Source organism: Anoplopoma fimbria, chromosome 4 (genome assembly GCF_027596085.1).
Source record: "Anoplopoma fimbria isolate UVic2021 breed Golden Eagle Sablefish chromosome 4, Afim_UVic_2022, whole genome shotgun sequence".
Taxonomy (NCBI): domain Eukaryota; kingdom Metazoa; phylum Chordata; class Actinopteri; order Perciformes; family Anoplopomatidae; genus Anoplopoma; species Anoplopoma fimbria.
In genome coordinates, this window is record NC_072452.1 from 14,368,085 (window position 1) to 14,396,019 (window position 27,935).

Here is a 27,935-nt window from a genome sequence, read left to right on the forward strand (position 1 = left end):
GCAAAAAATGTTGTGCTGAAAGAGGGACACAGGAGAAGAAAAAGTTTAGACAGTCCAGCATTCTTCCTCTGTGTAAATTATTGGATTACATGCAGTTTTCCTCTATTGGACATCCATTTTAGAAGATAATTGCTGAAGATGCTGGGGAGTAACAGTTAGAATCAGTTTCTCAGGTAAGAAACATATTAATCACTGACACGTTTTAAATTGACATAGAAAAATATTTTACTTCAGCCAACAACTTAACTCTGGTCAGTTTCTCTGGAAAAAAAAATCGTATTTTTTTACTCTATATTCTGGTTATGGTATGTCCATCGGTACAATCAGATGTGTTCAAAACGGTCTATGCTATAGCTTCAGGTGGAACATTAACCTTGCCAGTTCAGAACATTTAACATAATTTTCTCATACATTTTCAACTTGTCTCCCCTGACCTCCATGAGTGAGTGAAAGGCTTCATCTCGCTTCTGTAAACTGGTTATGGGCATATGAGGAGAAGAGATTCTTAGATTTGAAAATAGTATTTTTCCCTTTTTACTTTAAAATTTCAGATCACTATTTGTCTGGTATGTATGAATTGTACATGCTGTGAGTGCCGGCGGGCATTTGTTAGTGTGTGTGAGTTTATTTTTTGAGCTTTAACCTCGTTAGTCTCATAAATATGGGCAATGGTATATTATATTTGAAATACCACTACCAAACACTGCTTGGGATTTCACGTGAGGCCTTTCCTTAATCTTTCCAGGAAGCATTTCGTTGATATTAATGCTCGGATCTTGCAGTCGTAGCCGGGGGTGGTGGGTGTTCCCATTCATGGTTGTAACACACATACTCCACAGTATAATCTTGTGACTACAATGTAAAACACAGACACACAGACAGACACACATACACAAACAAACACACTGTATATACAGCATATAATGCCTCTCTACAATTAGATAGCACACCCTGAAAATGAATTTCTAAACAAAGCATGGATGTTGTAGTTTTCCTGGTCCTTGGCTTTTTATTGATCTACCTTCCATATTCTATAAGACAATTAATTATATGAAATACATATTGTTTATACCATTATGCAAAAAGGCATTTAACGTACAGCTTGATCGCTAGTGCAAGCAGAGAATATCAAGGTATGTTCACTGAAGCAGATGTTGGATGATAATGTGGTTTACCACACCAGTCTGACATCTGACATCTCATGTGTCATGCGGAGTCCAGCCAGATGGTGTCCTTGACTCCTGCAAGAATAAAAGAGGTTACACAGTGTGATGGCTTGTTAATATACATTAGATCATATCTCACTCTAATGGGCTTATATTTTTATGCTACATCTTCACTTCCTTGACATAGATTCCTTAAAATACACTATTTATGCTATGTAACAGTAATAGGACTGATGATGAATATATGTAATGGTATATTGTAAATTGCTTAATTTCTGTGTTTTCACTGATAATATAATTTCACCCTTTATGTTACCCTACTGGCTCCCTTTCATTTTTTTTGTTGTTTTTTTTGGGTACAATACAGCAATTACACATCTTTATTCAGAAAATGCTTTCACATCATCTTTGATTTAAAATTTCTCAAGTGCAAATGAGGATCAAGTGCCTCTTGGACTAAAATAAATTAATTTGAGAGACATGAGGAGATTTTTTTTCCAATAACGAAAACAAAAACTGTTTTCATAAGTTTACATAAAGGTAATGACACCCATTGTGATAATGACTCCTAGTGATTAATGAATGTGCCAAAATATGAATAGTGGTTAATAGGCATAACAACAAAATCCATATTATTTACATTTTTTAGGGGAGGGAGGTTAGTAACGCCACTATTTTATTTAAAGATAATGTATTGCATGTTCATTATGGCATTCCATTACACACAAAGGAAACCCTAGACAGCTGAACCATTGCTCTGGTAGATTCACAAAGTCGAACCATGTGAGGACACTCCTTCAGTTATCAGAATCCCAAGCAGGGACCAGTTGCTTCATGCTGATTCTTTTGGGCTCCAAATTATTCTAATGTATGTATTTTTATATGCAGAGAAAGCTCGATTAATAATTCAGTGCTTTGCCTTGTGACTGTGAAAATCATGTTTAAAGCCCATCCACGCTTATTGAATCATTAGCATAAACACTTGGATATAAACAAAGGATGATCCACAAACTTCATGCAGTCATATATCCTCCTGTAGTTTCTACCATAGAGATTTGAATAATGCATTTGCTTAAACATTCAATTATGCCTATTTCTTGATCAGACAGTATTTCTGGTAAAATCCTTGTCTCTGTAGTAGTCATAACCCTTTGTTGTTATTGTTTGTAATATTTGAAGAACACAAATATCTAAGGTTAGGGTTGGTAATCTTCTTCCAAAAAATGTTGTGGTATTTGTTTAAATTCTCACTACTTCCAGGCGGCAATCAATAAATCAGATGCTCTAGCAGAAGAAAAAAAAGATCTGGTATCTGTGGCTCTTGAAGAGCTGTAATAAGCCCTTCCAATATTGGACGGGCTTATTACAGTCCTGGGAATGAATTGATTGTCTACCTACCTGTCTACCTGCCTGCCATGGACTCATTGCGCATCAACAAAGTCTTCCATAAGCTGCTAGCTTGACAGCTGTGCGTATTAATGTTCGTTATGATATGTTAACGTTCATAATGGTACCTTTTGGGGGAGTGGCTTTGGAGATAGGACTGAAGGGACAGGCTGTCAGTGTTGCTGACTCGACGACTCTCTTGCTAGACTTAGCAACTTTTGGAGCAAGTGCTGCTAGCTACTTTCATTGGATGGGTTTTTGGCTTGGATCATTTTTAGAATGTACAGTAGCTCACTCTTGCTATAGTTTAAGATTACTAGCTTTAAAGTTGCTTTTCTCAACTAATTTTTGTAGGAAGGACTTGCTACTAACAAATCAGAGAATGGAGGCAATGTGCAGTCTGTGAGTAGAAGATATTTAAAAACATATTTTACAAATCAGATCAATGCCTGTCCACATCAAATAACACAGGCAGTTATGGTTTAGGTAGATACTAGTGGACAGAATAGCTGGATGCCCCACTCTTCCAAACCTGCCGTGGGAGGTTTGTGGAGGCGGATGAAAGATTGTACAATATTGGAATCCAGCAGTTTGAGTGTAAGGTTCTCCTCTCACCTTTCTCATAGAAGTGAGAATTAGGAAACAAGTACAGAAAGACTGCTGGGTTTTCATTTTCATCTATTTCATCGGAATAGAAGATCACTGCAAATCTGTTATGTCAGTGTACAGTTACAAAAATAACATGTTAACACACTATCAATAGGGAGGTCAGGAGCAGAACAATAGCATTGATTGAGTTATTCAAATGTAGAAATCCATAAATCCTGAGTGGATGTTATGCAGTATCAGGCACGTAGGATAAAGCTTGTTGTGTTTCACAATCTTTCATGGTTCACAATCCATTTCTAAATTCAATTACCACATGCCCCATGGGCATATAGAGCTTCCTTTGACAACTGGTCCAAAATAAAGTACTTAAAACGTCCAGATCAAATAGTGTAGTGAAAATATGATAGGGATTTCTCAAGCTTCTCAAGTGGTTTAGTGGGATTCTTTGTAATTTTAAAACACCAAATGTATCCACTCTATGGATATGCCAATGTGTCAGACACAAGATGTACCCTACTTCCCTATAACGTCCATTATCAGTGGGTGTGCACTGGAGGCATCACATTATACACAACCTCTCTTCCCAAGAAGGAATGCACTGATGCGGCCGATACCAACAACTGATCAGATACCAGTGTTTAATTGATAAGCCGTACGCCTCACTGTGAGGAAGTGACTTGGATCAATCTTTTTATGTGTAATGCCGCATCAGGCCGACGGAAAACACAGCTATCATAACTCTCTAAAAAATTTAACAAATAAATACATAGATATGAATGTACTGAATTGTTATCTGTTAAATAACTGGTATAAAACGAGATCAGCTTATTGTCATTGATACCCGATCCAGCTAATATCGAAATCGGTATTGATATCAGTGGATCTCTAATTTAAAGTGAGCACAGAGAAAATGTCCCCCTTCATAGCCTGAATAATTCTGCACATTAAACGGGGGATGATCAGGTCTTGTCAGATAACATCTTTGCAGCACAGTAACCCAGACTATGAGTTGCGGCCCGGTTGTGGATAATCACTACCCTGCAGCATACCATCATTCTCTTTTCATATGCTGGTGATGCCGTCAGCAGTGATCAGCACCTCCAAATTACCTTGTGCACTGTTCCACTGTCCCTTTGCCTTTGAAGTATGAGTTAAGGTGTGGTATATCAATTACCTGCATGGTGCAGTATAAACCTAAAGCAGAAGCAGGATCTATTTTTAAATGCAAAAGACTGTTTCCTGAAGCCCTGACTGGGGAAGAGGCTGCTTACTGACCTTGAAGGTTCATCAGTATGTAGTTTTCCACTTGTAATCGCAGGGGGCTTTCAAGACAGTGACTGAAGGAGAATATTTTTTCTGCATGGCTACGTACATTGAGACAGTCCCCCATGGGATTCTGTTTGATGTGAGAATCGCAGACTGCACAGATGTGTGTTTGTGTGAGATACATTTTACTTGCCCTGAAGAATTTGTGTTGATGTGTGTTGGTTATTTATGAGACTGTTATTAATGGATCTTGCTTTTCTGTTTATGGATGAGCATGCATGTGTATCTCCATACATGAATGGATTACAAGCTCCTACTACAGTTATAGTCCTGATAGTACAGTGTAGTAAGTAGTCTTCTTCTTTCCCTCCTTGAGCAAGCAGTAATTTACTTTATAAGGTGTGACCTCATCATCCTGGCTCTATGATACCCCCCCTCCCCCTTGGAGCCCTGTTATATCTCACAAACACACACTAACACACACAGGGCCACACTGAACAGCAGCAGAGGGGACTGGGCAGGGCTTGGGAGATTTTCTCATTTTATTTCATGAGGATATATGTCTATCTCTCAGTGTGTGTGTATGTGTGTGTGCTGAGGAGAGACAAGCAGAGAAGGAGAGAGAGAGAAAGCGAAAACAGGGGAGACGAAGGGGAGGGAGTGTGGATCATGCATGTGCATTAACTCAGCTCCAGCGGCACAGCAGCAGCAGCAGCAGCAGCAGCAGCAAACAGAAACAGCAGCACAGGAGGGAAGGAGAGAGAGAGAGAGAGAGAGAGAAAGACAGAGAGGGAGAGTTGGAGGGAGGGTAGTAATCTCAGGCACAGGAACAAAAGCTGCGGAGGACTGCTTTCCATCTCCACTAAAAGAACAACGGAGGAGTAACAGAAGGAGGAGGGGATGGTCATGATAGTAGTGAGACAATAACGGAAGGGAAGAGGCATATTATAGTAAGTAAGGACTAAAATCGAGGAGCTTCTCTTCTCTGCTCTCCATGTTTTTGGGGACTCAACGTACAATTGCCTTCGTCTCCAACCCAGTGGAGGATGTCAGTGTCGGGGAAGAAGGAATTTGATGTGAAGCAGATCCTCAGGCTCCGCTGGCGCTGGTTTAGCCATTCATCCCAAGGTTCGGCCGGCGGTGGAGGAGGTGGCGGTGGCGGGGTGGGAGGCTACATCCAGCAGGATGGCCTGGATCACAGAGGGACGGCTGTCCAGGGTCGGCTGAAGAGTCACTCACGAGAAAGAGGTGTTGGAGGACTACGGAAGACTAACAGCCCGGTCCACAGCATCTTGTCTCCGACGCCAGGGCCCACACCGGTGTATGTCAGAGCAGGTCAACAATCATGGCATCAGCAGAATACCATTCAGGGTCTCCAGGTCAACCAGGAATCTTCAAAGAGCAGCTCCTCACCCAGTACCACAAGGAAAGAGGACGCCATCACTGGAAAAGAAGATGTAAAGAACAGCATCGTGGAACCTGCAGAGATGGAGGCCAGAGAGAGGTATGACTGTGAGGAGATATTACATTCTTAGGAGACACAGATTTATTATGGAATGCCACATCAGTCACCTTGCATGCTCAGTTAGCGGAAACCAGACTATGGGGTGCTATTTTGGGATGAAGCTGTTCCTTCACATTTCATAGTGAAGTATAGCTTCTTGATAAAATCTGCATCTAACTGAGGAAGCATGTAAGTAATGTTTTGGAGCAGGAAAAACAGCCGTACTTAAAATCTGTTTCAACATTTCTGAGACTAAATACATACATATATGAAGTGTATATCTACAGTCTTTTAAGTTAAATATCTGCACTTCCAGATCCTTTAATTAAGCTAAAATTCAATGATCTGCACAGCTATCGTTTTCCAGTTTACTGTGGCTCAGCAGCTGCCACCATGGCTCACCTGGGGATGAAACACTCTCATTGTCCACAGCATGTTAGGCAGGATAAACCAATAAAGCATCCTTTTAATTATTCAGTGGACCGAAAGCCAAAGCTTTCTCTGCTGCCTTGTGTGTGTTGTGGTCCAGATTACATGCACTGTATGACTTTGCCTGATTCCTCCAGAGTATTTAGTTTTTACACATTACACTAATGCATTCTTCCATAGAGTTAAAAGTGGATAGCAGGAATGGCCATTACCTCATACTGGACCTATAAAAAGAGGAGGCAGCTCAATCACATGAATTATCTAGACTACCACGACAACCACTTTATAAGCCAAAAGCTATCATAGCTAGTGGCTAGCACATGTTATTTAAATTATTTTACAGCTTTCCATAAACACTGATGCCAACACTCAGGGTCATACATGTTTTTCTTTCTATAAATCCCACCCCCTGCATTTCCAGGTAGTGTTTTTTCCCCTGTCCTCTCTGTAATGCTACATCTTCCAGGAAGTTAACAGGTTAAAGATATGTGTGTGTATATGTGTATGTGTGTGTGTTTGTGTATGCTGTCTGGCAGAACACTAAAAGCACCTCACATCAAGGATGAAAAGACCAAGTCTCTCTTTTATCTTGTCTGTGACATTCTAAGGTGATTGGTCCTTACGCATTCCTGCGTGCTTTTGTTCCATGCACCTGGTGATGAAATGAACAATGGAAGTGAACCTGTCCCTTTGTTTTATAAAGCTCCCCATGATAAGACAGGTAATTCTAAATACACACTCTGTCTGCAGCCAGAAATGTGTCAATGTGAATTAAATGAATGCCACGGGCAGTGGACAGTCGAGTTCCCTGAACAGAACATGAATTATTCTGAGTTAAGATCCAGTTTTGGAATCAGCTCGTCGTTCCGCGCTTCGTGTTGGCATAATTGGCAGATGTTCATATTTTGGGGTCCCTGTATGTGTAAACTACATGCATAAAAGATGTGCCTCACAGTTAAAATGTGTAACACTCCGGCTCTCAAGGGGGACCTTGAGTTCATGTTGGCCATGTAAACTACGATCCATTATATTTTGACATTGATAGTGAAATATGAAATGGTCCTGCTCCAGTGGATCATAAATTGTATCCTTGGCTCAGCTGTACTTGTTTGTAGTGATATACATTTAGAAATTTGGTAATCAGATGTTGTTTTAGACGATGTTTTAATTGTTTGTTTTTTCTCTTCAACCCAAACTGTTAACAGAAGAGTTTGAATTATATCTCAATCCCCCATTCTTCTAAATAACAGTTAATCATTAAGAATATTGTCAGCCACTTCCTCATTTCATATAAATACATGTATCACATTGTCAGAACCTCTTATATAATTATTAAATCATGGAATTTGTGTTCTTGTGCTCTTGCAGTGGCTTAAATAGCAAGGCTGCAAAAAATGTGTTTGGCTTTAGATAAATACATTTTGTGTTTGGCATGGTGGCACTTTTCCAATCAAGTTTGTAATAATGAAAATGTAGTGACTCGATATCTGTGAAGGATTACTTGCTGGAATGTTTGTACACGTGCTGAATCTGTTCAGTGGATGTACAAAGTTGCACAGTGAACTAGGCCAGTGACTGCATGACACATCATGGCTTACATGTTCTTCGGCAGCTATGCAGATGTGGGGATGTCACTGAGATATGCACATTCATTTACTCCACCAGCTGGGTGGCCCTATTATGTCTCACATCATAAATCCTTGACACATAATTTGTCACAATCCCTCAGGCTGAATGAAGAAATGAGTTCTGCTTGCTCTGAAAAATAGAAAAGTTTTAGCCGTTCCTCTGTAGTTGTTAAACACGTGTCAGTCATTTTGTGGTACATTCCCCCTTAACGATTAGTTTAATTTACACAATGTCTATAAGAAATTCATGCTATCAGTTTATTTAATTTGTTCATTGATTTGGTTTATCACTTTTGTTATTATTTAAGATTGCTAAGTCAATGAAAACAACTTATCCTAACTTGTGGATGTGCCTTATTGGAATACATTATGTAAGCATATATTAATGATTCTGCCTGACTTTAAGAATTGATTTTTGATGTTTTAAATGCTTAAGGATGAACCCAAATTCTCACACTGGTTCACAGGTATTAATGTTGCATGAAGGTTATTGAAAACATTAACATTGAGCTATTGAAACAGATCTCTTTTTTTTTGTATATAATGTTGCTAATTAAGTTTTGTAGCACATTCTAAAAATCTGCCTGGATCCCATAGAGTGCTGGAGATAACTCAAAAAGTCAGTGACTCATTTATGTTGTGGTCTATGCTGGTAAAATTATTCTCATTCTGTTTGAGTTGTCAAATCAAACGTAGTGAAAGAAGTAGCAGATAATACCATGTGGTTTCCCACCCTTGCTCCTAATCCTCTGCAGTAATCTTCATACTATATATTTGTTGTCTCCTCATGACTCTCATCCAAATAACCTCACCCCATCATTGGCAGAGAATATATGACAGACGTTAACCTGAATGGAATAGAAACCCTGACCTATCCCACATGAACACTAACACAGGCTTGAGTCAGCGGGCTGTTAGTTTGAATGATATCTCAATTCCCTCTCCACCGCCTTGGAGAAGAAATACCACCACCTCTCACCCTGTCAACAGCAGTAATTCAGATATTTGTTGGATGTCTCATAACAGCACAGGGCTTATAGGAGCTTGTTGTAGTTGCGACACATTCAGCGGAGGTGTCTTTAAGAGGCTATAAATTGCAAAATACCGTATATCTGTTATAATCTCAAAATGACATCCCCAGAGGTGTAGATTTTGTAATCCACAAATAATTGATTCTGAGCATTCTTTAACTTCGCCAAATCAGCATTCTATATGCAACAAGGCACCTCTGATGGAAGCTAAAAATCAAGCTTGAGTTTTCCGTAGCCCCTTTTTTATGCTTTTGCAAAAGGCAGTGAACAGAGGTACAGCAGCATTATATGCTGGGCACATTCTTCATTTCTGTTCAAATGTGGATCAGTCATTTTTCCCCCCAAATGGACCTAATTCAAAGGAATAATCCCTGACACAGCTTTCTATGAATTTCACATGGGCACTATTAGTAGGGGCCTTGACTTCATCAACTGTTTCTGAAGCACTCTGTAATTTGCAATATAAAAGCATCACAGAAGCCTGTACTCAAGCTGACAATGTGATAGCGAAGACAACAAAAACTAAACAAACTAAAATAATTTGCCCCGTTTTAGTGTATCCCCAATTAACATACAAATCTTATGTTATAGGTTAAAGTCTAAATGTTTAAGCACACCAAGTTAGATTGCAAATGCACAAAGGATCTAAAGATCTAGATCTATAAATATCTAAGTTATACAGTAGACCACGTGCGACCCAGGACCCACTGCTTTAATAATGTGGATTCATTTGTTTACCCACTAACATTAAATGCAGATAAATTACGGACAGTCCAACAATGATGACAGCCTCATACACTATGTGAGTTAACCTGCCATCAGCCAAGCAGTGAGGAGCTTTCTGCTAAGATCTGCACATTTTTCACTTACAGGTCGCCCCCAACACCCACACATACACACACAAACACACACACATAATTTACACCAAATTCATCAGCATTGTACTCTGCAGACAAGGACCAAAAATCGCAATATGAATAAAGATTTACCATGTCAATACCATTAAAATGTACCATACTTGTACCCTTATCAAGACAGTTCCAGTATTAATATGCTGTGCGTAACAACAGGAAAAATTAATTCCTCTTTTAAAATTCATTCATCTACTAGCACATTATTCCTCAGTGGCTCCAAGCAGATATTTCACTTAAGCGTGCACGTCAGTTATGGAGATTTTCATTATTAAACGAACAGATATTTCAACTGCTGGTTTTTCATTTTCCCTGTGCATGATTTCTCCTCTGGATGCAGTTTCTTAATAATCAAAACAGGAATTGGTATGCCACCTGAGATGTTCATTAGCTGTTCCTAGACATTCTGCTGACAAGACTTTTCCACCATCACTTCTTTACAAGGTGCACGGTTTTGGAAAAGCTACAAGGAAGCGATATTTAATTTCTGTTAAGATCAGTTGCAATTTTCCACTGCACTCTCTAACATAGAGAGCTTGCTGGCCACATTCAGAGCAGATTTCAAAAGACATGGTTCCCGTACGCAGCTTCATTTCATCCATCATTATCAATATTAAGTATGTCCGGTATAACAATGGTATCAGAAGAAGAATGTCTGCTGCAAAGCCTCGGTGAGATAGTAAAGAGCAGAGAGGAAAATCTATTTCTGCACAGATGTATTATCCAAGACTCACTGCTGGGATCAAGTTAATACAGTCAGTGTATGTATTTCTCACTACACAAAGCAGAATGACAGCAATACCGACTGTCAAAGCTCAGTGGCATAAAGATCTCATGGAATATATAGACTTGGCACATGCTGCATGAGGCTTTATAGGAGTTGTTGGATTCTCAACCCAACCAAAGCTACTCAGCAGCCTTCTGGGGCAAATGGCTGTTATAATCCATTTTTGAAAGAGACATTTCCCATTTGGCCCAGGCAGGCACGACTTTTCCATTTGTAGAGGGATGGAGTTGACACTAGTTGGAATGAGAATGAGTTTCTCAGCAACATGTCTGACTCATAACCTTTACAGCTAGGGGCTAATCCTGGCTGACGAAAGCATATTTTGAATCATCGACCATTCATTTAGGAGTGCAGTTTCATCACAGTTAGAAGTCAAACTCATTATAACGGACTGAAGGGATTTAAACATGACATTTTAATATTCTAAATAACTCCTCCGTCTTATTGTAAGAGGAGTTATGTTAGCGCTGTATCTTGTGCACAAAATATAGCATATGGAGATTCCATAGCACAGCCTTAAAACAGGCTCCAGTTTTTGCTCCACCTGAACAGCTTGTTAGAGTTATTGAATATGCAGTGTCTTTTCTCAGATCCAATTATTCAGATTGTGTCGGGATAACTTTGGGAAGGTGTGAGGAGCAAATAAAAAAACTTTGCTCACTGGAGAAAACATAATGTGTACTGTACGATAAAGAGGGATTGTATTATTTTATATAGGCTAATTAATCTTCTCATTGTTCTTGGAATGCAAGTAAGACCACAAAAGAAAAGTTTGTTAAGGTCTGTGACTCTGTTTTAATTGCTTTGTAATATGTGATGTACAGCAATGTCCCTACAGCAGTCTCTCTGGAGCAAGGTGTTCTGTGGCTTTAGTGCCTCAACAAAATTGGGCTATACCTCTGATAATCCAACCCTCTACTGAAAGCGAAATATACCCCACAGAGAAATTTACTGCTCCCTAGAATGTGATACCAAAGCAATTAGTGTCGAAGAGATTGGTAGGCATGAGAAAGCCTTATAGCATGCCTTGGAGCCAATATAAAGGCAATGCATCTCAGTTTTAGGGCCCTATTGCTTATTCAGTCTTGTTTGGTGTTCCTCTCCAAGACTCCGGAGTCAGTGGGGAATAATCACGACAGGGCAATAAATTACTCTTGCATTTAGCATAAAGTCTCCCAATAAAGATCAGACTATAGGATACTGCAGTGACTGGAGAGCGATATAAACAATTCCCAGAAGGAAAATGTTGTTGCTTTTGGTAATCAAAGAGGAGAAAATCACACACTCTGCTAAAATTTTTACAATAGTGTGCTAATCAGGACATCGATAAGAGCCATCCTGTGTTATCAATCTTGGTATGTGCCAGTACATAGTGCTGCCAAACATTACAGGGTTTTCAGTTCATTTGTATTGAACAATCTGTAACTTTTCTAGTTTATTCAGCTCTCATATCAGCGTATTACTGTTAATGAGTGGGGACATAAAGTGTCGATTTAAATAGCAGTGACTTTTTTTCTTACAATCAGTCTTTATACAGCCGCGGGACCGTGAGATGACAGTAAATTCCCCCTCCGAGGCGGCTTGGGTCTGTTTATGTAGTGTAACAAACAACCCTAAATGTCAATGAGTGGACTTTCTCTGTGAAGGACACCAAAATGTCTGAGCAGCATTATTTGCCACGAGTTTGAGGGATTACTTGGGTCCCTGTAGAGCAGCATGTAATCTAGCAGCCCGTGGGGACAAGGACTCAGCCTGGCCATAATGCTGCAAGGAACAGGCTTGTTCACTTGGTAAGTCCCTGTCGTTGGAAAACCCACGTGCGCGCACAGATATGCAGATGCACACAGGAACAGACACAAAGGCATACACACATACAGACACAGGGATATTCTGTCTGGAAAGCTGTTGCATAGATTGTGGTGCTTGCTTTTCCCATTAGACTGCATCACTTAGTTATCGACTTATGTACGGAGTTTAGTCCATAACAGTTTTAATTTCAGCTTAGAGCGGCAAGAAAGATGCAGATACACCGCAGGGAATAAAGGATTCCAGAGTGCCATATGTCCGAATAAGCTCTTTTGTGTCCTAAATCATTTGTTTCTTATCTGGCTGTGTACAGCTTTTGAATTTGTTTTATTTATTATTTCATATTTATGATAGTGCACAGGGAGAGGAAACAGTGGGTAACATTTATTAATTAGTTTAATTAAATAGTCTGCCTAAATTAAATGTCTATTAATTTCACCTGAAGGGTCCAATGCTGTTCTTGTTTTTTTTGTTCCCATCAATTGAAGTTATTGGTTACAGCTCACTTTTTCTCACACATGTCGAACAAACAATGGGCAGAGGTTCATGCAACGAAACCTTCTCTGGTTATTTAGAAAAGACTACATGCAATGTTCTAAAGGACAAAAAGCTTCTGGTACAATGGCCAAATGTTCAGAAAGTGCAAAAATATTTCAATTCAATGGACAAGACGAACAGGATGCAAAGACGCTATAGACATACAGACAGGGTCTAATGCGTTTGTCTCTACATCTCTCCTCTCTTCCACAGGTTGGCTCTGAGCACCTTCTCCAGAATGAACACAAACTCCTCTGATGAGTTTTTTCAGGCCACAAATCATGCTGAACAGACTTTCCGTAAGATGGAGACCTACCTCCAGCACAAGCAGCTGTGTGATGTCCTCTTGATAGCAGGGGATCATAAGATACCCGCTCACAGGTTGGTATTTGTGTCCTCTTTGATTTCATTAATAACACCTGGATCGGTTTGATTTAAGAGAAAACAGAGGCTCATCTGGATTCAGTTCATGAAGTTGTTGATGCGAGTGTTCAGACTTTGGTCTTGACCAAAGTTGGCAAACCTAAATACGTTTCATCAGTCGCAATCCATCTGAGGAATAATCAAATAATCTTTGAAATGCAAAGCAAGATAGTTCTGATTTTCATGTGACAGAAAAAATATGCAAACTCCATGTTCACTGGTTTGCATCTAAATAATGCACATTACTGTGATCTAATTAAACCCCTGCCCTTTCTCATTTCCACATCACATTTGCGACGTGGAAGAGCAGTGAAATCCAATACATGGAGGTGTCAATATTTGGGCATCCAGCCCTCGGTTGAATAGCAGAAATCGCCTGAATGCAGAGAAGCATCACGTTCATTGCATCACATTCACCGAGTGCATGTGCTTGTGTACATCTGCCTGCCAGCACATTTTGTTAGTTTATCCAGATAGATTCATGAAACAGAAACCAGAGTTCTCCACAGAGAGAAGAAGAAGTATCAGTGACTGACCTAGTTGAAGAAATCAGCTTTCTGATGGCCTCTTTCAATATGGCTGTGTATTTGTTCATAGGTCACAACTAAGTAAAGCAGGGATGGTGTTGAGACAAAATAAATAAAACATGATATAATAAGTGTATATATTAATATTAGAAACCACAACATTATGGGAATATGGTATTAGACTGTTGGACTGTGTCATTCGATCTCAATTCGTTGTTTCTCCATATGATCTCTCCTTTGCTACATGAATCAATCCCCTGTGTTATGTGAGCTAGACAAATGAGCTAACAAAATTAGAAGTCTGACCAGTGTAGCTATTAGCAACATGGAGAATGTGGGGTAATTTCAGTTATCATACACTGACAAATGGGAAAGATAGAGAATGTATCGGAACAGTACCTACCATGGTGAAAAAGCATTCTGTTAGAAACAGCACTACATGAAATAATTACACCGATAGTACAATGTAATACAATATACTGCAAAAAAAAAAGGCCCTTTTCTTATGATGCAAAGCTACATTTGAGGTGACACAATCCAAGGATTTATTCACTAACCACTGAAATAATCAGCATAGAGATCTCCCATAGATGTGCAAACTCATATGCGGTACAAGAGCATTGAATCATTGCGTTTTCTTTATGGCAGACTGGTCCTGAGTGCCGTGTCGGACTACTTTGCTGCTATGTTCACCAGCGATGTGAGAGAGGCCAAGCAGGAGGAGATCAAGATGGAGGGAGTCGATCCAGAGGCTCTCAGATCCCTGGTTCATTTCGCCTACACTGGTGAGTGCTCGTAAAGACATTCACTAGCTCTTGTAAGTAGTCATGAGACTTCTGAAATCCAGCATGATTAAAATGGATCAATAAGGCAATCCATCACTGGGCTGACCGAGTGGGCAACACTTTAGCATTTATTCCACAAGACAAATCCCTTTTGACAAGGGTTGTTGTGAAAATCCATAACCAAAGTACTCAAATTGTAAAACAGGGTAAAATGATATAATGTTGATTATCCAGTTTGTTCAATTGCAATTCTTCTCCCACCGCTGTATTTGCCATTATGGTAACCTCCAGTCGTGACATAAAAAATAAGTTTTGCTTGTCCTGACATTGCAGGCGTCCTTGAGCTGAAAGAGGAGACAATTGAGAGTTTATTGGCGGCAGCTTGCCTCCTCCAGCTTTCACAAGTCATCCAGGTTTGCTGCAACTTCTTGATGAAACAGCTGCATCCCTCCAATTGCCTGGGAATACGCTCCTTTGCAGACGCCCAAGGCTGTGTGGACCTGCTCAATGTGGCTCATAACTACACCATGGTAGGAGGGCTATTAGCGCTATACCACATACACATTGCCGGGGTGGGCTGAATTATTCATTTTGGAAGAAGAGATCACACTCTCAAAGTGACTCTTCATTGCATGAATACACAAGGGGGGCTGTGGTAATGAAACTGTAACAAGAGTATTTTAAAATGCATTTTAATTAACACTATATGTACTGAAAGGCAGCCCACACTACAGTGATTCATATTTACTCTGCTGCACAAAATCTAAGCCTTTTTTTCACTGCATCAGATTTGTATTTTCAATATAACCTGTCTAATAACGAATGTTTTGTGAATACAGTACAGTATACTATATATATATATATTTCAATTTGTATCCTCAATTAGTATCCTCTCCCGCTGATACTATCTTTATATATATATACATACTATATTCATATATACACACACACGTACACACAACACTTGGTATACTGTACATAACACATTTAAATATTTATACCTGTCATAACCTGTAAAGGAATGAACTGTCAGTGTCTTGGTTATTTATATCATCTAATTTCAGCAGAGGAATGGGTGACGTTCAAATTTGAATAGAAATTGAATAGTTTCATGCTTTCACTATATCTAATTTAGTTTTGTGGCTGTCAGTAAGAGATACCATGTTGCTTCACATTGATTAGTGCGCCGCCAGACTTGTGAAAATGTGGCTTCTATATATATCTGCAAGGAATATTTGCATTTGATTAAGATTCATGCACATATTTGTCAGATAACATTTTGTTTGGCCATGCAGAAGTGACAGCACGAGGCAGGCGTTATCTCCTAGAGGACATCTGCTCAGTCTGTTTACATAGGCCCCATCCAGGACCAGGAGGTTAATCTAATCATCAAACTGCACAAGAGGTTCAACTTCCTGTTCAATCACTTTAATAATGAGCAGCGAGAGCTGTGTGCTTCCTCGAAGTCTGTACTCTGGGTTGTGAGTGAAGCAAGTTGTGTTTTGATAAGCTTGTTTTTCCTGGTTGAGCAAGGCGGCTGATTTCCGCCGCTAACATCCTTTTCCTTTATGAAAGAATTGCCCTTTTTTTGTTGCAGTAGAGGAAATTCTTTTTTTTATTCATTGTTTGGGATGACAGTATTTTTTTCCAGCAATTAAACTATATTTCAGTCACATATCTGGCGCCAGGTGAGTCTGCAACAACCACTAATGTAATGTTTGATTGAATGAATGCAACCCACAATTGGCTAACCCCACAGTCTGGACCGTAAGTGTATCAGACGTCTTTTGCACTCACGAGTCTCACAAAACAGATGTGCTCTCATTTGAATCTATGCAGATGTCCGCACTGGATCCGTCTCATCGTCGTAACTGAGATTTGAAACAAATCTTTTTATAATTTGTATATTAAGCCTTCAAACATGAGGGTGATGCCTTATTAAAAATGCACTGAATTATTGTGGCGATGCAGTCAGACACATGGACGCACGCGAGCATCACATGATTCTCCGGGCGGAAATAATAATTACTACTACAGAATTTCTTTTTTTATGAATTAATCTAAATTTAGAAAAATATCAAAATATAGCAATCTGTCTTTCCCAGACTATGCAAATTGCATGGTAATCAACATGTTCCTCAGAAGTAATTCTCCAAGCCTCACTCCCATTAAACATCAGCGTTCCTCCTCCTTTAGAAAACACTGTTATTACGCAATTACTCTTTAGCAGTAGTTAGATCAATTAGTATCCTCTCCCACTGATCTTGTTTTCCAAGATACACATTCTTTTAAATGTTTATGAGCTTTGAATTTTGTTGTCAGCTGTTCGGGACTGATAATTACAAATAATTGGTCTAAAGCAGCGTCAAAGAGTTGGATGGCGTTTCGCCTTCAGTATTACCACAACAGATCAATAGATGTCCCTCATTTCATTAAGGCTGTGTGTGTTGAGCTCTGAAAACCCGCTCGCATAATAGATTGGACAGAGACTCTGTAATTTGTTGCAAGTTGATGATCAATAGCCTGCTTGTTTTTCTTAATTGTTGAGCATCCAGTCTTAGTTATTAAGGAAGCTTAATAATTAATGCTCAGCTGCCTTTCTGATGAAGGAATCATGGCGTGATTATGGCCAAGGATTGCTCCGTATGTCTTTCGTGTGTTTTAATGTTGAATAAAATATACTGTAGAGGCAGGAGGGTGTTTTATATGGCATCATCACTAATGGAACTGCCCAGAGACAATGTCCTTGAAGAGGTAGCCATGCAGCACTGTAATATTGCCTGAGCTTCTGGCCAGTAAATGGAAGATCAATCTTAAGAAAGGCATTAGAGAACAGCTTTCCACAAAAACTTAGAGCTGGATACTGTATTGGTGTGATGGTAATGTTAGCGTGCAGTGCTTTTCTGTTTCTCATTAAGCATCTTATAATGGTTTAATGGTGTCATGTTTGATCAGCAGCAAAAATGTTTTTTTTGAGATCCTTTATGCCAGATTGATTTGTAGCCTGTTGTTTGCTGGATGTTAAGTGAAACAGATAACAGTTACATCTGTTCATTCAAAATGTGTGAGGGAGTATTTCACTATCAGTTATACGATATATAATATAATCAATCATCAATAAAGACCTCCAAATTAGACTTCTCTATCTATTGGCACTCATTTCTCTTCACCTCTCGGTCCTTGTGCCGTTTGGTCCTCATAGGTATAGAAACAAAGCCATACACACACGCAACGCTGCACCAAGCGTACTCCTCGGCTAATGACTGATGATTATCTGCCTCCTACCCGTCTCCTCTGCGTTCCAGGAACACTTCCTGGAGGTCATTCAGAACCAGGAGTTCCTGCTGCTCCCCACGGCTGAGATTGTTAAGCTGCTCTCCAGCGATGACATCAACGTCCCGGATGAGGAGACCATCTTCCAGGCTTTGATGATGTGGGTGCGGTACGACGTCCAGCAACGACAACAGGACCTTGGGGTGCTTCTCGCCTTCATCCGCCTGCCTCTTCTTCCTCCACAGGTGAGACAGTGGGGGAAGGGGTAGAGATGGTATCTGAGGAAAAGATATGATCAGGATCGTACACTGTGTTTTAGCTCGAGTTGTAGGTTGTGACCGAAGGTGTAATTTTTTACCTTTGTTACTAGATAAATAATGCACTTTTTTCTGCAATGCACAATGTTTTCTATATATTTTACAGGATTTCAAACATTTTGTCTATGACATGTCAGGAAATGGAAACTTTTCAGAGCCTGATAAAACATATTAAAATTCCTTGTTTTGTCTTAAATCCAAAGTGATGAGTTTACTATTATAAAAGCAAAAGGAAAGCAGCTATTCCTGGAGTCCTGGATATTTAGCATTTTAGCTTGAAATACGACCCAATCAATGAATCGAACAACCATACATTTACTGTAAGAGAACCACCTAGTTCACCCACAATCTTCCAATTGACCACTGAAAGGCAATGAACTACTGCATTGTCAATAATCACTTTGTTTATGTTAGTGGCTGAAGAAAAAATAATTTCCCTTCTGAATGATAAATCAAACTGACAGCATGACAGATACATGACTTTTTATATATACATTGTCAGACTATGCTGTCTTGTGTTTGAATTATTATTGTTTGAAACACTGCACTGCAACTCATGTTTTATTAATGCTGTATTTTTGAGAATAATCATTGTTTTACAACTGTGTCATATCAACCTAATTTACATAACATCAAATCCAGATAGGGATTATTTGGCAGTATGAAAATATCTCCCTTTTTAAATTTTCTCTGCAAACAACAATGAAGTGGTTGTTTTAATGAATAAAAATGATTTGGAAAATATGATCCAAAACATAGGTTTTCTCTTCCTGTCGGTAGGGAGACATTGTTGACTGTGATTCAGATAAACAACAGAAATAAATCACTGTATTTGTCAAAACCGCTACTTTATTTAGTAGAAACTGAAAAGATGAGCACACTAGTACCCCTGACATTACTTGCAGGTAAACCAAAATCAATAGTTAAAAAATAAAGTAATTCATGAAAATGAATTGTGTGGTGAAAGTCATCAAAAATATGTTTTCTTTTAAAAGCTACTGCTTCTATCTGTAGTGTGAAGTTAAATATTATATGGCGGTAATAATAATAATAAATAATTGGATGAGATATTTTCCAAACAGATACAAAACAAAACTACTGTGCCTATAAATGCTTTTTTGAAAATACTGATCTCCTGCACTAAACATAAACCATATGATAGAATTGCTGTAACAACATTTGAAGATCTATGTGTTGTGTGTCGTTTTTAAAAGTGTTAAATGTCATTCAAGCTGCTCTCACTCTTACATTTATTTATACATAAAGTAGTTCTACATGAGACTAACCTGGCTCTAGATTAACAGACATTTCATTATGTCTTTAAAGGTGATTTGTATAAACATGTGGCACTTTTTCTACACATTATATCTTGAATACATTATTTCTCAAAATGCAGCCTATTAAAGTGATCCCTTGAACTGTAGCTCCTTGCCGATCTGGAAAACAACAAGATGTTCTCCGATGATCTGGAATGCCAAAAGCTGCTGATGGAGGCCATGAAGTACCATCTTCTGCCTGAGAGACGTCCCATGTTTCAGAGCCCAAGAACCAAACCTAGAAAGTCAACTGTGGGCGCACTTTATGCTGTAGGAGGGATGGATGCTACCAAAGGTATGGCCCTCACGCACACATATACGCAGTGGTTGTTCATTAACAGAAACACAGTTTATTTAAATTGTAATACTTGGTTTTACTGTGGTTTTAGGCTCCACCACCATAGAGAGGTACGACCTGCGGACTAACACTTGGGTCCAGGTTGGAGTCATGAACGGACGCCGGCTGCAGTTTGGTGTCGCAGTAATAGACAACAAGCTGTATGTGGTCGGAGGGAGGGATGGACTCAAGACATCCAACATGGTGGAGTGCTACAATCCAATCAATAAAGTGTGGTCTACTATGCCTCCCATGTCAACACACAGACATGGCCTTGGTGAGTGTGTCTCGTGAGGCAAATGTAGCTCCAATTATTTGACTAAAAAGAAAGTAACACACTGATAGATGATATAATAATTACAGACATTAAAACTATGCTTTGTTTTTTGCCATTCTAAAATATAGAGACACTCTTTAAACTCAACATTTTAATATACAAGGAAATGTGGACTCTCTCGAACGACAAATATGACAGTAAGGCTGCAGATAATAATCGGTTAGTCTTCTAATTCTTTTCACAATTAACTGATTAATAGTTATGTCTATATAGTGTTACAAAATAATGCAGAAATATCGATGAAAATATTGCAGAGCTCAACGTGATGAATTCAAATTACTTGTTTAATCCATCCTAGTCTAAAAAACAAAGATATTTGTCTAGTATCATGTAGGAAATAGAAAGATCATCAAATCCACTCATATGTTAAACTTGAACCAGTGGATATTTAGTGTTTTTGCTTGATAAATTACTTAATAATCAAATCAATAATTAATCAATTACTAATTTGTTGATTAATTAACTTTTTTTAGATCAAAATGTAATCAAGAAAACGACTTCAAAGTTCTCAATCTCATAGTCTCTCTCTGTCCATATTTGATTTTTTGTGTATTTTAAAAATAATTTAGTTAAATTTTGTGTCTCACAGGAGTTTTGTGAGACTATGATCAGTTGACATCAGACCCACGGGAAAAAACTTATGACCATTTTGAAGTTAGATGCATCAATGTCGTGCTCTATTTATATACGGTATATATATATGAAATGTGTGCTCTTTTTCTAGCAATGGTGAAATGTAACTTAGCACAACTAAGCTACTCAAGTACTGTACTTAGGTACAATTTGGAGGTACTTGTGCTTTACTTGAGTTTTGCCATTTTATGTAACTTTATATTTTTATTCCACTACATCTCAGAGGGTAATATTGTAACTTCACTACATGTTTTATTTATTATTAAATATTTAGACTACTTTGCAGATTCAGATTCTAAATACAAAATTTAAACCAACTTATAAACTATGATGTATTATTAAGTAGTATATAGCCTAATTATTATTATGTGGCGGGCTGCCATGGCCTAGGTAATAATGGGAAACACTGTAAATTCCTTCTACCTTTATTATCATGTTTTCAGTGGATGTGTGAAACACAATTCTCACAGCTATTCCAAGGTTTAAGGTTCTAGTTCGTTCATGCTACCTGGTGTTATGAAACACCAAAAATTAGGGGGGAGGGAAGGAGGGTAACAGCTGGAGTGCTGAAAAAAGAAAAAAAGTCATACATTTCTTTTTGAGATAGACCTTTGATATTTTCCTATTCCCCTATCAAAGCTTGGCAGGAGGTGCTCTTCCTTACCCTTCCCTGCCCAATAAATCTCATATCAGAAGCGTTTTGATTCACAGTTGAAACAGGTCCGGGTAACAGAACAGGGAGATCTTGTCAAAGCATTCAGTTCGCTCACCCAGTGTGGTCGGAGGTATCAGCCAGCCCAGGAGATCACACTGTACAGATTACCCGTGTTTTCTTTGATCTTTCCCGTAGAAAATATCTCTTGCTGCTGTGGCATGCATATTTTCATTCTGAATATATTTGAGCTCAGTGTCTACCAACACCCCTGCCAAACCATTTCCTGCTGCGTGCATTAGGGGTGAAGACAAGAAAAAAGTATTTCTTTATTCCAAAGCCACCAGTCAGTAATAAAAGGAAGTCTCACTAGGAGAATTGTTTCTGCGGTCTTGCCCTCATGTTCCCTCCAAATAATTGAACTCTCACCAAAGGAAATAAGGCTGGTAATATAAAAATCCATTGTGTTAAAACATCCTCTGCTATGTTGGCGGGGAAAACAGCTTTCCTTTGTGACTTGAGAATGAGGAATAACAATGCAATTTTATAGTCTTCCTGTTTTGCTGAATAGATTTGGTCAGCTGGATGACTCACCCTGCCTAGTTCTAAAATGAAAAACATACCTCTGCATCAGCTCTATCTGAGAACTGTTTCAAGAAAACAAGGGTTTAGTTTAGATTTAGTGGAATCTAGCCGTGTGGTTGCAGATTGCATCCAAATTAATACCCCTTCACTCAATCCTCCCTTTCCATGCATCAAGAACTACAGTTGCCTAAAACGCATAAGGACCTCTTATAGCCATAGTGTTGGGTGTGTCAGTTAAAGGCTACTGTAGAAACAACATAGCAGACTCGGTGAAGAGGACCTGCTCTCATTCTAAGCTAATGAAAACACAATTCTTAGTTAAAGGTGATTATAAACTGATGAAAATAGAGTTATTAATATTATATACCATTACTGCCAATAAATCCCACTTAAATCTCAAAAACTGTTCATTTAGGAGAACAAAATGATTAAAAGTTCAAAAGGTACCGCAAGCAGATACAGGCAAATGAAACTCCCTACAGCACAAGACGGACCAACAAACCGGAACGAGCTGGTATAGTGGTGACTGACTAATAGGGGAAGTGAGAGCTGGTGTACTATGAGGGACATGTGTAACTGATCTAGGTGTGGCAGGCGAGAAAGCACAAAAAGACAGGAGGTAAAATTAAACATGATACCTGAGGAGTGAACTTAAATAAAAAACAGGAAGCAGACCACAAACATGACACTTAGGGGCATCTTTAATCATCTAATAGGACAATGTTTTTCTTCTTTTACTAAATCAACAAACAAAACCACTGGCTTTTTTTGGGTAACATGTATCTCTTGTTTCCATTTGTGTAGGTATTGCTGTGCTGGAGGGCCCAATGTATGCTGTGGGAGGCCACGACGGCTGGAGCTACCTCAACACAGTGGAGCGCTGGGACCCGCAGGCCAGACAGTGGAACTATGTGGCCAGTATGTCGACACCACGGAGCACAATGGGAGTCACAGCGCTCAATGGAAAGTAAGTTGTTTTATCAAACCTACAGACCTATTTCCTCTTTTTTCTACTTTGAACTATCATGGGGCCTAAGGTTGAGGTCACTGACCAGAGACTGAGGAGGCAGATGACTACAGGCAGCTTACAGTAAAAAAAAAAGCCAGTGTATGATTTTGAAAGGGTACATTGTCCCTTAAATATAAGTTTGCTTTTTAATTGTAGAAAAGTTGAATATCACCGTGTTTAATGACCTTTCAGTCCAACAGGTCTTTGCATTCTAATGCATGTTTTAGCCAGTCTATTAAAAAAAATCACCTTGTCTGACTTGAAATTTAATCACAACCATCATGTGTGCTTTTATTAAGATAAGCCATCTGTGGCTTTCATGCAAAAAATATGTGACTTTGACAAAAAAGAAAACAAAGTAGTGATTAGGTTTATTCTTTTGAAAATTATTTGCTGACTGAACTTTAATAAACAAACACGAACAATTCGAAAATTTGCTTTGTAAAATGAACAGAAGCAATATAATATGTAACTCGGAATAGAGCCTGCAATAACACAGGTATGGTTATGTAACTCGCAGTGCACTAGTCCAGGAAAAAGCTGAAGTGCAGCATTAGTGCAGTAATAGTTTGACAACATTATACCTCTTGAATGAAGAATCAACCTTTGTGGTCCGTGTGAGTTAAACTACACGGTGGCTGCAGTAGTCAGCAGCTCACAGCAAAGGCAGTTCTGATCAGTGTGGGAATTTATTCAGGGTAATCTAGACTCTGTAAAAGCAAAACACTTTGTATATTTGTATGTATTAAATGCCTAACAACACTATTTGAAAGTAAATTAAGCAAAGAATAGACTGGCTCTCAGCCTCATTTAAATATGTTTTCAAGCCGAAGGAAGAACAAGCGTGCTGCTCGGCTACATCCAGTATTCAGTGTTAAAGTCAATGCAGAGTTATTTCTGCATCTAGGTCAAAAATAGACAACAAGGAAACCGTTTCCCTTGCCTCTACTTTCTGTGGGGCCTGTGAGCTACAAGCACTTAAAACACTGATGTGATTTTTCTGGGAGAGAAAACTCTCAAGGTAAGTGCTTCTAAAAAATGCTCTCCACTGCTCTATCTTCTAAATCTGTCACATTATCACTGTTCTATCATCATTTTTTACAAACATCTGTCAACTGATGTAAGCTACTCCCACCAGGTCCACTAGTACTGTATGTATATGTCAGATTTTGAACCTATTTTGTTTATTTCTCAGGTTGTTTGCAGTAGGTGGCCGAGACGGCAGCTCATGTCTGAGGTCAATGGAGTGCTTCGATCCGCACACCAACAAGTGGAGTATGTGTGCTCCCATGGCCAAGAGGCGAGGAGGAGTGGGTGTGGCAACGTACAACAACTTTCTGTATGCTGTAGGTGGCCACGACGCCCCAGCTTCCAACCACTGTTCCAGACTCTCCGATTGTGTTGAAAGGTTGGTAAAAACCTCACAAACAACACAAAAGCGTTTTTGGTGGATTGCAGTTGAATTCAGTCATGGGTGGAGACGAGGCTGTAAGGACAAAAGGGAGACAAACTCCTGAACCCCACCCTGTTCCTGCATTTCGAGACATGTCTGTATTGTACTAAGATACTCTGTTGAAGAGATCATAGTTTCCACAAAGGTTTTATATTTCATATTATCTGGCACCATCTAGTGGCCGTAATATCCGGAATCTCATGTTACTCACATTAGAGCACCTCCAGTAATAATTCAAAGGCTCAGAATACTTTCTTGCTTGATATTTCTTCCACCATTTGATGTTTTATTTTCACATCCATCTACTTGTCCAAATGTTCTCAAATAATAGTCGTTATCCTTTAGCCTTTAGTCAATGAGACTGCAATAAAGAGATCTTTAAAACAGTGATTTTACTCACTGGAAAGCATGTTGCGTCATTTATACTTAGCATTTTATAGTCGATTATATTAATGTAGCGGTCTCCAATATCAGAAAGTATTTTAGCTTTCAAATTCATATTTTTGAGGAATTTTTCAAACCTTAAACTTATTTGCTAAAAAATTATAAAAAAAATAAATAAATAATGCATTAGGCAGCTTTACACTTTGATACTAATAACTTTTAGCAAGACATGACTACATGTGTAAACGCTTAAATTACTTCATTGTCCTGAAATCACTGAAAGAAAATCCTAAAGTGTGTCTTCATTGTCCTTATTTTAGCGGTCAACATGGTGAAAAAAAAAAAATGATTTCAGCAACATCTTCCTTCACTGATGAGTCCAGCTCTCGGTGGACCCAGCAGCCGCCAGCTGCTGTCCAAGAAACAATTTTTGCTTTTAAGTTTCAATCTGGCTCCCTGTGTGTGCTGAAAGAAGTTAACCATGCAGACATCTGTGATTAAAGAGCGGGGACATCAGGGTTTCTCATTAAGTGGGGATGGGACACAGTTGGCCACTTGAGATTCATGTAAATTGGATAATTATAATTTCTTTTAAATAAATATCATTAAATCCACAATGCATAAATAATCAAAATATTGCAATTACAGGTATGACCCAAAGACGGACACATGGACCACTGTGTCCTCCCTCAGCGTGCCCCGGGACGCAGTGGGTGTTTGCCTGCTGGGGGACAGGCTTTATGCTGTGGGGGGGTACGATGGCCAGACGTATCTGAACACTGTCGAGTCCTATGATGCGCAGAACAATGAGTGGACTGAGGTAATCAAATCAACCAATAATTTGTCACAGTTACACAACTATTATTGGCGTCTTAGATAATCATAAAAATAGAGAACATTTGACATTCAAAATGGTTAAACTTTTTAATGAAATTGTAGCTAGTTTTTTGCCAGAATTGGTTACGTGTAACATCAAGGTTCCAGTTAACACCCTTCGAGAGGATAAATCTGCTGAAGTCACTGAATGCTATCAATATTTTATAGCTTGCTATGTTTTTTTTCAATCTTGCCTCTGTAACCCTCTTATCTGCATGAAGTGAAATGGGATTCTGTTTGAAGAGAGCCTCAGATGAGAGGCTGCATGTTAACCCCTCTGTCATCCTGTAGGAGGTCCCTCTCAACATTGGCAGGGCAGGCGCCTGCGTGGTGGTGGTGAAATTGCCTTGAGCGTTTTGTCTCACGACAGCATGGGAAACAAATGAAAGAGAGGCTGAAGAAGAGTGGACAAACAAAACAACGGATCAAGGACACATCCTTCGAGAGTCGTGTTTTTTTTTTTTTTTTCTTCTTTAACTTGGCTTTCCATATTTTTCAGAAGGAAACACAGACAAAACCTTGCCCATAAGCCATTGTTTCTATCATTAGTGGACATGCCTGCCCACTTGGGAGGACTTGTTCAGAAACTGGAATGCACTGCACATTCTCCACATTCTCAACCGATCAAGAATTTTCATAGACTTGGCTGAGCTGTAGCAAGTGCCATGGCCTTTGTTGTACTGCTTTGTTATACTAGTTTTTTTAAACGTTCTGTGTATGTCTGTAAGATTAAATGTAAAAGTTACATTTCGAGCAAATATGCCTGCAGCTAAGTTTACATCTATAAAGAGACTTTTCTTATCAGTGCCATCACATACAGTACAGTATATTTTGGGGTTTATATTTCACTTTATAGCCACTCAAAAGAAAGTTGTTATGATACATAAATGTAATATTGTTCCTGTGTCTTTCCTTAGTGGGTGGTCTGAAAAGATTCTTACTCTTTAGGGAAGAAGACCACTGTGAACGTGAGTTTGAAGTACAGGAATGAAATCCAATTTTTTGGTGAATAATATATTTGGACATTTTCTTTTTTTTATTGAGCCTGTAGCTACAGAACACCAAAGTCATTTGCTTGTCTTAGAAGTCGTGTTACTCATTGTATAAAAGTTTACAAAATTGTGAATTACAGAAAATATATCATATTGATATTTCACATTGCTGTAGATTTTTGTGAACTTTCTGAAACTATATTTGTGTTGATAGAATAATGCCTAAACCAGTGCACTCTGGGGACTACAGTTATTCTTATTATTATTATTTGTGTTTATTTCTTTGCATGCTGGCTGAGCGAATGTTTTATTTGATTTATACAATATTATATAGCAACATCACATTTTCTAGGATATGATGCCTTTTTGGTCATGTAGATGATCTTCACATTAACATCCACAACCCTTGGAATAACACATAAGTAACAGCAAACTATGGTTGAGTGACATCAGGTGCATCCAAACCAGCAATCTGAGTCTTTTGTGCCGCATTGTTCTGCTCAGAAAAGTTGGTTGTTCTGCTCAGAAAGTTTAAGCATTACTAACGTTATCACAATGAGAACAATTTGTAACTGTAATTATAACATGTTTTGGGGCCAAATGTTAGTTTTTATCATGATTTTGTACAGCATGCAAAACTATAAATAAAACAACTTCAGTCTTCTCTGCATGTTCAAATCCATGTTTAGAGCTGAATGTGGCCCCTCAGCGGGCGGGTTTTGATTTCTCTTGTTCTGCTTTAAGTAAACTAAACTGATTCTTTGACTAAACAGACTCGGAAGCTTCTTTGAAGTCCTCATTAACCTCGGTGTTCTTCTTATTGCAGCATCCACTTTTTAAATCATGCACATGTTTGTTGATATCACTCGACAGACTGAGGACCAACTGTCGTTGCTTGCCTTTGTTTTTTCATTGTTTACCCTCCAAATAGTTTCAAGGTCCCCCCCACTCCAACCTCCTCTCTCTTGTTTGGTTG

At 38.9% G+C, this 27,935-nt stretch overlaps 1 protein-coding gene across 2 annotated transcripts; it reads left to right on the top strand.

Moving 5' to 3' along the window:
- Positions 1–29: 29 nt before the first annotated feature.
- Positions 30–27,717, top strand: klhl4 (kelch-like family member 4). 2 transcript variants are annotated; one of them, XM_054597364.1, is made up of 11 exons: positions 30–173; positions 13,274–13,441; positions 14,659–14,795; positions 15,129–15,325; positions 18,101–18,313; positions 19,810–19,996; positions 20,091–20,315; positions 23,050–23,212; positions 24,450–24,662; positions 25,740–25,911; positions 26,259–27,717. In XM_054597364.1, exons 2-11 carry the CDS (start codon positions 13,299–13,301, stop codon positions 26,316–26,318), a joined length of 1,710 nt encoding a protein of 569 aa, XP_054453339.1. In that variant the 5' UTR covers positions 30–173; positions 13,274–13,298; the 3' UTR covers positions 26,319–27,717. The 2 variants fall into 2 exon arrangements, with proteins under 2 accessions (XP_054453339.1, XP_054453338.1); XM_054597363.1 differs by lacking the exon at positions 30–173 and adding an exon at positions 5,474–5,931.
- Positions 27,718–27,935: the final 218 nt, after the last annotated feature.